At 40.6% G+C, this 12,061-nt stretch overlaps 1 protein-coding gene across 9 annotated transcripts in view; it reads left to right on the plus strand.

The window, feature by feature from the left end:
- Positions 1 to 251: 251 nt before the first annotated feature.
- CEP152 (centrosomal protein 152) overlaps positions 252 to 12,061 on the plus strand; it is an 87,821-nt gene continuing 76,011 nt past the window's right edge. For 7 of the 9 annotated variants that reach the window (XM_064570505.1, XM_064570507.1, XM_064570509.1 and 4 more), the window contains exons 1-2: positions 280 to 416; positions 5,984 to 6,077. In XM_064570505.1, coding sequence (XP_064426575.1) covers positions 5,991 to 6,077 — 87 coding nt within the window. In that variant the 5' untranslated portion in view covers positions 280 to 416; positions 5,984 to 5,990. Of the gene's footprint in view, positions 417 to 463; positions 874 to 5,983; positions 6,078 to 12,061 lie in introns of those variants that run through there. The other 2 variants (XM_064570506.1, XM_054513555.2) reach the window with 2 other exon arrangements.

The following is a 12,061-nucleotide window of genomic DNA, read 5'->3' on the forward strand; positions in this document are numbered from 1 at the left end:
CCCCGGCGCTTGGCATCTCTAAGCAACCGTAAACCCGCCCCGTCTAGAGTAGACCCTTTCGTAATTGGCTCACTAATCCACCAATGGGCGCACAGGAGGACATTCCCGCCACCTCTGGCGCCCGCTTTCAAACAGCCATACATTCGCAACTGCAGGCGGAATTCTCAACCAAGCTTGAGAAAGGCGGAGACTTCCGTCTCCACGACCCGCCTCGAGCCGGCATGGCCCCGCCCCCAAGCCAGCTTCTAGCCGGCGATTGAAGGAGGCGGCTGCTCGTCAATGGCCTCAGCGCTTCTGGGTTCGGTTGTGACGAGGAAGGAGCTAGCGGATTAGAGTCCTTGGTAAGGGGGTTTGTTAGAAGTCCGCCTTTGGCGGGGACTAGGGTTTCCCCGTGGTGGCAGCATCCGTGGTCTCCGGTGAGTTTCGCTTCGCGGCTGGGCTTGGAGCTGGGGTTGGAGGAGGTGCGGGGTCCTCGGATTCTGGCTGTGGCTTCCCAAGGGCTGACCCGCCCCCTCCTCAGATCCCGTGGTGGTGGACTGTCCGCGGGTTGCGGGACTCAGGCTTTGACTTTGAAGTGTCAGCGAGACCCCGAGTTTCTCCTTGCTAGTGACGCGTGGGAAGCCCTCCTCGCCCCCTGCAGGCTGCGGGGGAAACCCTGAGACCCTATCCTGGGGACCCCCGCTGTGGTCGCCCTGGCGCCGCGCCTGGCTCACAGTGGGTGCTCTGTACACGTGTGTTGACCGAGTGCATGTGACGCTGGCAGCCAAAGCCAGCCAAAGCCAGCAGCCCCAGGGCGTCCGGTGCAGGCACTACAGCTTCGCTTTCGCGGTACCTGTTTGTTGTGCTGTAGTTGACGCCAAACGGAGTTCCTTGGTAAGGCCGCTGATTGATTCTGTAGTTCAGCCTGTGGGTGCCTACTTGCTGCATTCTTCAGGCACCTTGAATCGATTTGTCCAAGCTGCTGTCATTAGCACTGATCACAGATTGTCGTCATCATTTGTTTAAATGTCTATACTCTTTTTCTCTACCAAGTCCTGTTAAGCTCTGTAATCTTGAGTGCATGGTAAATAATTGTTGGATAAATGACCAGGCCTCTTAAGCCTGGTATCGCAAGTCTAAAACAGGCTAGTGTGTTCTGGCTATTTTCATTCTAGAAGGGAAGCTAGCATGTAACCAAGTAAGTAGAATTTCCTAGGGCATTTATAGACTAACCCCTTTGTGGCATTTAACCTTTTTTATCTTACGGTCATGAACTTGAGTCTGATTTAAGCTGAATTTCACCATATCCTTCACAATGCGTGGCAATTTATATGTGCTTCCTACATACGTAAATGTATTCAACTGAGTGAGAGCCTGAAATTGAAGCTGTAAGAAAAGTATAAGAAACATAGTCTGGAAGTGCAAAATCCTCCCCTCCTGCCTAGGGCAACAGGATTGGGAGGGCATCTTGAAGGAGGTAGCATTTTCATCCCAGAAGAGGTTGTGTTAGTTGAAGTAAGGTTTCCCACAGACAGCATATTCACCTTTCTTAGATGTCCTGAATGCTCTTTGTTTGCCTCTTTTGTAGCTGCAGACTCCTATTCATAGGTAACAAAACTAAAATGTATCGATGGGTACATAGTGCTAAGCACTTTATGTTCATTATCTTGTGAATCTTCATAACCAATCTTTGAGGTAGGTACTATTTTTACCCCCATTTTATTAATGAGAAAATGGAAGCAGTGTCTTCAAGCTTGCACAGCTGATAGAAGAGCTAGAATTGAGCCCAGGTTGTCTGGATGAGTGCCCTTATTCTTAACCACTTCCAGCAGTATTGTGTCCTTTCTAACCGAAAGTCTTTTCTGTGAAACTTCCCTCAGCTGCCCTGTCTTCTTAGTCAAAGTTAATTTGTGCTTTATACCCTTCTCTGTTACAGAACTTATTACAATGTATCATGGTAACTGTTAATTTATATCATTGTTTCTCTAAGGGACTGTAAGCTCCCCATGGCTGGTATCATGTCTTAGATACATCTAGGATATAAACTGGCACACAGTAGATGCCGAGGAAAATTTTATTGAAATAATGAATCCTAGAGGGCGGCATGAATGTATCATATTCATTCAACAAATACTTATTGTGTGCCTGCCTTGTGCAAAACGTGGGGGACCTGCATTTTAATTCTGCCTTCAGAGAGCTTACAGGTTTTTGGATGAGACAAAAACAGTGCTTTTGGTTTTTGATATTTTGTCCAACTAAACACTCATTGGTTTTCCCTCTCATTGCAAGGAGGGCAAAAGAAACATAACCAGTAACAACAAAATGAGTATTGAGACTGAGCTCTTCTGATCTGAGTGTTAAAAAACAAACAACAACAAAAAAAGAACATAGTCTTATTAATAGGTTCAGAAAAAGTTAGCTGGGAAGAAAGTACTAACTTTAAAAAAAAAGCATACACTACACTTATTCTGCATCTTGATTGTTTAGTGATCAGTCAGTAAATAGAGATGTCATTATTTCTCTTGTTAGTATAGTATCACCAAATTTATTTAAAGGTACTTTTACTAGGACAAGTGTTATTTTTCAATATATTCATATGGTAGTTTTCAGGATGGTTTTTGCAGTTCATATGTTTCACCAGCAATTCATGAGGATATCTCTTTCCTACAAAATAGCCACCACTAGGTGTTATTAACTTTTTTTTTTTTAATTTAGTAGTTGAAAATCATTTCAATGTTTAAATGACACTGTGAATTCTTCATGAACTTACACATCTTTTAAGTTAATTGAACATTTAACATTTCTTTTTTTTAAATGAATTGTCATGTCAGTTGCCCATTTAAAATTGGGTTGTCTTTTTCTTATTTCATTTTGAAAGTTGTATATTGGGACTTTGTCATGTGTTTTGCAAATATTTTTCTTATGTTACATTATTTTATCTTTTGACCTTGTTAGTGTATTTTTTCATATGTAATATTTGACTTGTTAATGATGTTGTTAGCCATATAAAGATTTTATTTTTTGAGGTTAAGTTTCTGTCAAGTTTTTCCTTTATGGCTACTGGGCTTACTGTCTTTCTATTTTATTTTTTCTTCTAAAGCAATCTCTTTTATTCTGAATATTATAGTAAAGTCTCTGATAACAGTGGTAATTAGTAGTGATCAATGAGTTGAGGAAAAGCATTGGCTTTTATTTTAAATTTTAGTTAAAATACTAATTATTTATCCACAGTATGTTTATCCAGATTTCTCTTTCTGCCAAAATAGTTTCTTAAGGTCTCCAGTAGTTTGCACTTTTGAGAAGGAAAACTTATTTGTATCTTGTCTTCCCCAGTCTAAAGAGATTCTGGACTTTTCAGATATTTGCAAATTTCTTTAATGACATAGTTTGGATTAAAAAGCCATTCAAAAGACTTACGCTTTGGTCTTTTACATTCTCTTCATTTAAAAATGAAAATACCTTGCAGAATTCACTATTCTCTGAGAAAAAAGTAGCTCTTTATTTAAAATAGCTGTATTTAACAATAGGCTGTTGTAAATCTTGATGTTCTTTTTCGATATTCAACAGGAATTGATGGCATGCTAATGAAGGATTGAAAAAAAAAAAACCTCTCCTTTCTTTTACCTAATATAGGAGAAATTAACCCAAATCATATTCTGGCTTTAACTGTGAAATACAGGAAGAGGTGGAGAATACTGTAAATACCAGAAGCAGGAAAGATGATTTCTGCCCAGAGAATTCAGGGATGTCCTTAAGGTTCAACTTAATCTAATTTCTTTTAAGGAGCCAGGATTTAAATGGGCTAGTATTTTCATTATCTGTTGAATTCTGTAGACTTGATGTTCACTTGCAGTAATGAAAAAACCCTAGAGACATGAGCTTGTGTGAGTGTTTTTCCCCTTACCATTTCAGCTATATTATAGGCTTTTTACAGTCAGGTCTCTAACTTATGCAGGTGTACAAGAAGGTTTTTGTAGCTGTTGGATGGAGATGAGGTTTAGATTCCCTAAACTTATGTATTTTCCCTCTTAGTGAAAAAGTGCACATTTCCCTTCCTCCTCTTAGCTCTGGCACAAGAATAGAAAGGAGCTAGTCTGGTCTAAGAAACAGAAGCTGGAAGAGTTTATGTTGATGAAAGGGGTTTGAGTCGATGAGTTGAAAGGGATGGGCTGGGTGTAGGAACCAGAGAGGGAAGGATAAAGAAGTGGACTGCAGATTACAGTTTGGACAAGAAGCATAATTCAGTCCTTGAAAAACAAACAAAAACTTGATGTTTGGGGATTTTCAGCATTAAAATTCATATTTGTGCTAGTCTGTAACACCGTATTTCATCTATTCTGAAGTGCTCATTTCTTTTCAAATTTTAATATCTACAAAGGCTGCAGTTTAAAATTAGTGATGTGTCATAATTTAATTGGCCACATCTTTTTCTTAGTGGTACAAATGGAATGGTGTCATACAACCAAAGGCGCATTAGGTCTGATGAAGTGGAATATCTTTTGCTTGTAGAGCTATTGGCTTGCATAAAAGTTTGTCATCCTAGTTCTCAACTGTTAACACGAGGGAGCTAAGTTCTTTATGGTAAGATGTATTTGGATGCCTGGGCCTATGCTTCTTTTTTTTTTGTTTGTTTGTTTTTATTTTTTTTTTTAAAGATTTTATTTATTCATGAGAGAGAGAGAGAGAGAGAGGCAGAGGGAGAAGCAGGCTCCCAAGGAGCAGAGAGCCAGATGCGGGACTCGATCCCAGGACCCTGGGATCATGACCTGAGCTGAAGGCAGACGCTTAACCATCTGAGCCACCCAGGCGCCCTGGGCCTATGCTTCTTAATTCACTTCCCGTTTAATGACATTTTAGAGCCTGAAAAATGCAGTGAATGAGTTGTGGCTCAGGCTCACATCAAAGTGCATTTCCCCGGCATGCAGAAGAGAAGAGTGAATGGAAGGCAGTATTAGGCTGGGTAATTGATGACGCCTGCCTACTTTTTTGTCGGGATTATTTGGAACTTTGAAATTCTGGGTAGTCTCCGGTGTAGCATCGATTCCTAAGTATAATTCAAGTGTTCAGCAGGCTTCTGACTGTAAGTACCTGAAAACCCACCTCCTGCTGCAGCTGCCGCCGCCTCTGCCACAGCAGTAACCATTCTGCGGAGAGCTGCTGCTGATGCTTCTGGAATTGGAACTACGTGGTACAGCTTCACACTCTTCACTTCTGTTTTTCCTGAGTACTTTTTGCGAGAGGCTGATTTTATCAAGCTAAGGAGCGGAATACTTAACACTGATATTTTTGTCGTGTGCTACACAGAGCTTACCAGATCGTAAAGGTTTTTGGGTGGCGATCATTAACTCGGCATTTAGTGGCTCTCTTTGTAAAACGTGACATTCGGATTTGTGATACTCAAAGGATGAAGCAAATTGTGGAGGATACTACCTTTGCCATATCTCATAAACCAAATTAGTAACTCTGAGCATATTCTTAAAATTTTTGTTTTGGCATATTTCTAGTTTATCATTTTTTTTGTGGGTGAGCAAAATATCTTGCTGTTTTAAGTTATACGTTCCAGACCATGAGAAATGTCTAGTCACAGATTTATTAGCTTTTTGCATATTTCTTTTATTTATTTATTTGAGAGAGAGAGAGCTAGCAAGAGAGCACGGGGAGTTGGGGGGGGGGGGGAGAGGGAGAAGAAGCAGGCTCCTTGCTGAGCAGGAAGCCCAGAGGACCCAAGGCAGACGCTTAACCGGCTGAGCCACCCAGGTGCCCTGCATTTTCCTTTTCTATGAGTTACTGTCATACAGCTATTTTCTGTGAATCCCAGTTAATTTGTAAGCATAGTCTTTATGTTTGGAATACCAACCATTTGTTGTGCATGAGTTACATATATCTTTTCCCTGACTGCTGTTGTCTCTGTGTGTGTGTGCGTGTGTGTGGCATCTCTTGTGTAGTTTGGTCTGGGGACATTTTATGGGATCCTTAGAAAGCAAGCGTCTTTCTCTTTCCGCAGGAACACCATGTCCTTAGATTTTGGCAGTGTGGCACTGCAGACACAGAATGAAGATGAAGAGTATGACAAAGAAGACTATGAAAGGGAGAAAGAGGTAAGTTTCTCAGAGAAAAGACTCTGAACCCAATCTTAAAGTTTTATTTCCTGATCAAAAAGATACCATCTTGAGTCATTTTGAAGGAATTTGTAATTTTTTGTCACCTCCTAAAACCTGATCAGTATTTGAACTTTTAAAAGGTGGTTGAGTGGAATGCTTCCTTTTTTGAAACAAGACTAAAACACAGTAAATGGTTCGATTCTTTAAGATCTTTTCCTTTAGGAGGTAGTGGTTGGCTTTGGAGGCAGAGGCCTAGTTTCTAGTTGCCTGGAACTTTGCCTTGAACAAGTCCAGCAACGTTTTTTGCTTCAGGTAGCTTACATCCTTGTGGAGGCAGGCAGTAAGCAAGTAAACAGATGAACAAAATAATTCAAGTGGGTGTTAAAAATTAGCACTGGTAAGTGCTAAGGAAACAAAATAGGTGAAATTAAAGCAGCTGGGAGGGCACTGGTAAGGGAAGGCCTTTTGGAGGAGGAAATGCCTGAACTGAGACTTGACTCATGAGAAGTAACAGCCAGGCAGAAGCCTGAGGAAGACAAGACATGCAACGAGTATAAAACAGACAAGTTGGGAAGAGCCTGTATATCTGCAGACCAGCCAGAAGGCTGTGGTATGGGGATTGTGTAACCAAGGGGTGAGTGTGGAGACAGCATGAGGAGGTGGGCTAGGGCCAAATCATTTTGTGTCATGGTAAGATGTTTGTATTTTATTCCAGGAGCAATGGGAAGTCAGCGGAGGATTTTAAGCAGGGAAGTGGTATCTGATCATGTTTTTAAAGATCTTACCATCTGCTGTGTGGTGAATGGACAAGGGGAAAAGGAATAAGAGGAGAAGATTATATTTTATTTATTTATTTTTTTTAAAGATTTTACTTATTTGACAGAGACAGACAATGAGAGAGGGAACACAAGCAGGGACAGTGTGAGAGGGAGAAGCAGGCTCTCCGCGGAGCAGGGAGCCCGATGCAGGGCTCAATCCCAGGACCCTGGGATCACGACCCGAGCCGAAGGCAGACGCTTAACGACTGAGCCCCTCAGGCGCCCTGAGAAGATTATATTTTAGATACATAGATGAGTTTAACAGGATTCCTGGCACAGAGTCATGTTGAGTAAATGGGGGCAATAGTAGTAGTAGCACTTGGTGAAAGTCAATTTATTAGAGTTGTTTTTAGTTTGAGTCAGATTTCTTGATTGCCTATGATGATAGTCTTCTTTTGTACTGAGACTGTGCTTGATACAATCCATTTTCTAATGTATAAAACAATCCTTTTTAATCATTACTGTGGACTCTTATTATCAACAAGAAGCAAGGAATAGGGTCAGTTGCCCATGTAGCTGGAAGTAGAGTTTCGGGTAGAGCTAGAAAACTGGCAGCTCGGTGGATTTTTGCCCATAGACATTTTGTCTTGTTTGGTTGTGCAGTGTTTTTAAAAGTTCAATCTGTATTTAAAGATTGGAAAATTTCATCTGGCTTGTCTTGAAACGTCCTAAGCCCTGGCCACATGTGCACATGGCAGCAGGCAGGCTGGATCTGAGCAGTGGCTGTCCCTTCCCAGCTGGCCACGGTCCTCTCACACCGACGTGGGCTTATTCACATGGACTTGCCACTTCGCTCTTGTCAGTTCTCTGCCAGGTCGCTGAGGGCATTGGCGCCTGTGACCCTGACCAGGGTTTCCGGATTTTGAACGGGGGTCCTTCACGGCAATTGTTGGTGTGAGGATTTTCTGTTACTTTGTGAACTCACAGCATGAGGTCTTCATGACCCTGATGGCTTTGGATAGTTTGCTGGAATTTAGCTACTGGGATTCCTGAGGGGTTCAGTTTAAGTAATTATTATAGTAGACTTTAAAGGCGAAAAAAATAATCTGACAGGCGATTTTTCATTGGAAAAGATATTAGAGATGGTTAAGGTATTAGAGGGAACTAATTAGAGGTATATTGTGTGGTGAAAGTTTTAAGGGGGACATTAGTTAAAGAGGCAGTTAATTCTAGGTATATAGAAAATAGCCCTAGGGATCACTTCTTGATTGGTTATAAGCTGGGATAAGGAATTTCCAGAGGAAAAGGAGCTCTTAAGAAGTGAAATACCTAAGAATGAGTGTTTCTAGCAGAGTGGGAGAAAAGAATGTATAGCCAACGTGACTCTGACATGATGATTATGTTTTGTGTTAATAAAAAGTGTTTTTGCCTTTTTATTCTTTTTTAATTTCTTCAAGGGAAGAAGAGATCAGAGGCTAGAGGGTTTCAGATTTTCACCAACAAAATTCAGGATTATTCATAAAATTCAACTTATGTATATTTTGTCACTGCAAGTTAAAATGATAAATCAGCTAATCAAACCTAAGTTTGCATATCCATAGGCCATTTCAACCTCCTCAGGCTGTCTGACCCTACCATAGCAGATCATTTCACAGCTTTGGGTGGTTAAAGAAAAGAGTGGTCTTTTCCTGCTCCCTGGTTGGTAGTTTTGGGATTGACAGCTGCATTGTAAGTGTTAGTAGTGGGCTAATGCATATTGCTTTCTCTACTTAGTGAATCACTTGGTATTCAATTCACTTATGTAGGAGGAATGTCTATATTCCTGAGGATGTATTATAGGGCCAAGCAGGCCATATCTGACTCATAGTCTACACTGCTAAGGATTTGTGAGATCCTCTCTCTGTAAGTGGTAGAGTAATCCTGATTTTGACCTTCTGGTATGAAGTCCAGTTGCTGAGTTTAATTTTGGTGCTTTGGGGTCAGTTGGGATTTTGTCCACATTTGCCCCTAAGTCAGTGAATAAGCCACAGTCAAGTTCCAACTTCTATGCCATCTCAATAGCAGCTCTATAATTATGATCTTGCCTTTTCCATTTCTGTTTCCTCCATTGTTTGCATTGAAGATTGAGTGGAGAAAGTGCATTTAATCTTCAGAAAAGGAAATAGTCACTTCATTTAGTAAAGCGATTCAATATTCAGAGGACATTTATTCCAGTGGAATCTGAAACCACATGATTAGACCCATATTTTGAAAAAATCTCCAAGAGTTTTGCAGAAAAGTCAGGCACTATAATCATTTCTAAATTCCCTCAGTTCTCAGTGGTATAATGGTAAAAGTTTGGGCACTGTGGGCCAACGCATAGCAGAGAAGTATAACCCACAGCCTCACTCCATCTTCTACACAGTAAACAGGGCAGATTAGGGTGCAGATGAGTGAGGGTGATGATACCATGGAAATATGCTGTCACTTCAGTTAGTACTCCTCTCACTCCTCTTTCTCACCACTTACTGGGGCATACTACTTTCTTGCTGTGCCATTTGAGAATTATGGCTGTAGTTGTCTTTGCTGCTAAGTAGACCTCATCCAAAGTATTCTAGGCAAACTTTTACTTGGAAAGCTGGCCCAGAGAAGAGGAATTTCAAAGTTCTTTTATTAACTCATTCATAACGTAACAATGTGATTTTTCAAAATACCTTTCACTTAAGTCAGTGTGCTTTGTGATTTCATTATGTGATATTACAGACATATAGTTGTTGTTACTGTTGTGATAGGAGTGGTTACAAGCTCCAAAGTTATTGGTGAACACACAGCTTAAGGTAGACTGTCATTTGGCATCTTCCAGTTTGCTGGAATATACATGTACTTTTCTGCAGTGTCCCCAGAAACAGTTCTGTGATTATGGCCTGCTTCTATGTATGTACGTATGCATTTTGGAGCAGAAGTACTAGTAATCTGTGCTGTCAAGATAACACTTGCTGATGAGGGTTCACTTAGTAATGATCGATTTGAAGCCTGGAAAATGATCTTGAGGAGAAAGGTAGGTGGTTTAAGTAGCAGATGGCAGAGAGAAGCTCACACCTGGCCATGCTGATTTGAGTCCGTTTGGATTTTATATCGGTGCTTCTCTAATAGAATAGTAAAGCTCATTTGAGCTTGAAATCCTGTATTTTAAAGAGGTAGGGTTTCCATTGCACAGCCTTTCTTCTACTTTTTAATTGCCTTTGTTTGATGTAATTATAGAAAGATTTTGACATTTTGTCCCCACTAGAGGGAGTTATGAAGCTAGTATTTGTTTACATTTTATATTATTTATAATATAGTGGCACTTTCTTGTCATCACCGGAGAAAAAGAAACAAATGGTTTAAGTATTCATATGCTTGATGTTTTTCTTTAGCAATTTCTTATACTTTATCTGGATTGTACCTTTGAATATTTCTCATAACATACAGGTGTTTTTCAGGGGCTGTCACGATGGGAACAAAAACATTACTCTGGCTGACTGTAGCTTGGTTGTACACAAAGAGGTAGAAATAAATGTCTTCCAGTGACTAACGAAATGTCATGTAGAAGAAAACTAGAGTGAGAATGGAGAGATTCAGGTTCTGCTGCTGGCTCTGGAGCTGTAACTCTCTTTCCTGGGCATGCCACTCACCTTCTCTGGGCCTTGGTTTGCTCCTTTTTAGAAGGAGAAATTTGCCTTGGAGGAGCTCCAGTGTTCCTTCCAGGCCTAAAGTTCTGTGTCATTTGTGGGGCAGCCGATAGTTGTCTAACAGATGCTGCCGTATTTCTTTTTCAGGTATGTGGCAATCTAGACACAGTCTTCCCCACTAACCTAAAATTTAGTTTAACTAATGGAATGGACTTAAAAAAAAAAATCTTCATGTAATATAATTCATGAACTAAAACTCTGCCTGCCAAGTTACTTGGCCCTTTATCGTTCCCATACTGAGCCTTTTCAAGGAGGTTTTTAACTTGGCTCTTAGGTTAGAATGAAGATTCTGTTTAGTGTATACCCATGAAAGCACTGTTTAATAATTTACATTTTAAAATATCAGAATCTTTTCAGTGTACTTATGAGGTAACCTGTTTAAGAGCCATATGAATGTTGGCTACTCCATTTGCTGCTTTTCTCCGGGGAGATGTATGGTTTGTAATCTGAGAACTCTTGCTTTCATGAGTATTGAAAATTATAGTCTTCGAAGACAGTCTGTTTAGTTAATTTAAGTTGAAAACCCTAACAGGGAACCCTCCTACACTGTTGGTGGGAATGCAAGCTGGTGCAGCCGCTCTGGAAAACAGTATGGAGGTTCCTCAGAAAGTTGAAAATAGAGCTACCCTACGACCCAGCAATTGCATTGCTGGGTATTTACCCCAAAGATGCAAATGTAGTGATCCAAAGGGGCATATGCACCCCAATGTTTATAGCAGCAGTGTCCACAATAGCCAAACTATGGAAAGAGCCAAGATGTCCATCAACAGATGAATGGATAAAGAAGATGTGGTGCATATATACAATGGAATATTATGCAGCCATCAAAAAAAAAATGAAATCTTGCCATTTGCAACGACGTGGATGGAACTGGAGGGTATTATGTTAAGTGAAATAAGTCAATCAGAGAAAGACAAGTATCATATCTCACTGATATGAGGATTTTGAGAAAGAAGGCGGAGGATCATAGGGGAAGGGAGGGAAAAATGAAACAAGGCGAAACCAGAGAGGGAGACAAACCATAAGAGACTCTTAATCTCAGAAAACAAACTGAGGGTTGCTGGAGTGGTGGGGGGTGGGAGGGATGGGTTGGCTGGGTGATGGACATTGGGAAGGGTATGTACAATGGTGAGGGCTGTGAGTTGTGTAAGACTGATGAATCACAGATCTGTACCCCTGAAACAAATATATGTTAATTAAAAAAATTAAAAAAAAAAAAACCCTAGCAAAAGGTTTACACACTGTTCTCTGTTTTACATTCCCCCTAAACATAGGCATTTTGGATGTTCTGCATGGGTTATTGCAAAGTGTTTTGCTGCTGAAGTTCTTTGAGTAAAGGTAGAGGAGTTTATGGAATGGTTTAGATTGCATTTCAGTAGAAGCCTTACCAATGGCAAATGATCTTTTTTCTAAGGGGGGGTGTCTGTTTAATTATTAAACTCAGTTGACACACAATAACATCCCACTGAAAAGATTGCATTTGCGACCAAAAAGCAGTCTGATGAATTTGGGA

This window comes from Mirounga angustirostris, unplaced genomic scaffold (genome assembly GCF_029215605.1).
Source record: "Mirounga angustirostris isolate CCGP_5_RB_7025 unplaced genomic scaffold, mMirAng1.0.hap1 SCAF_9, whole genome shotgun sequence".
NCBI lineage: Eukaryota > Metazoa > Chordata > Mammalia > Carnivora > Phocidae > Mirounga > Mirounga angustirostris.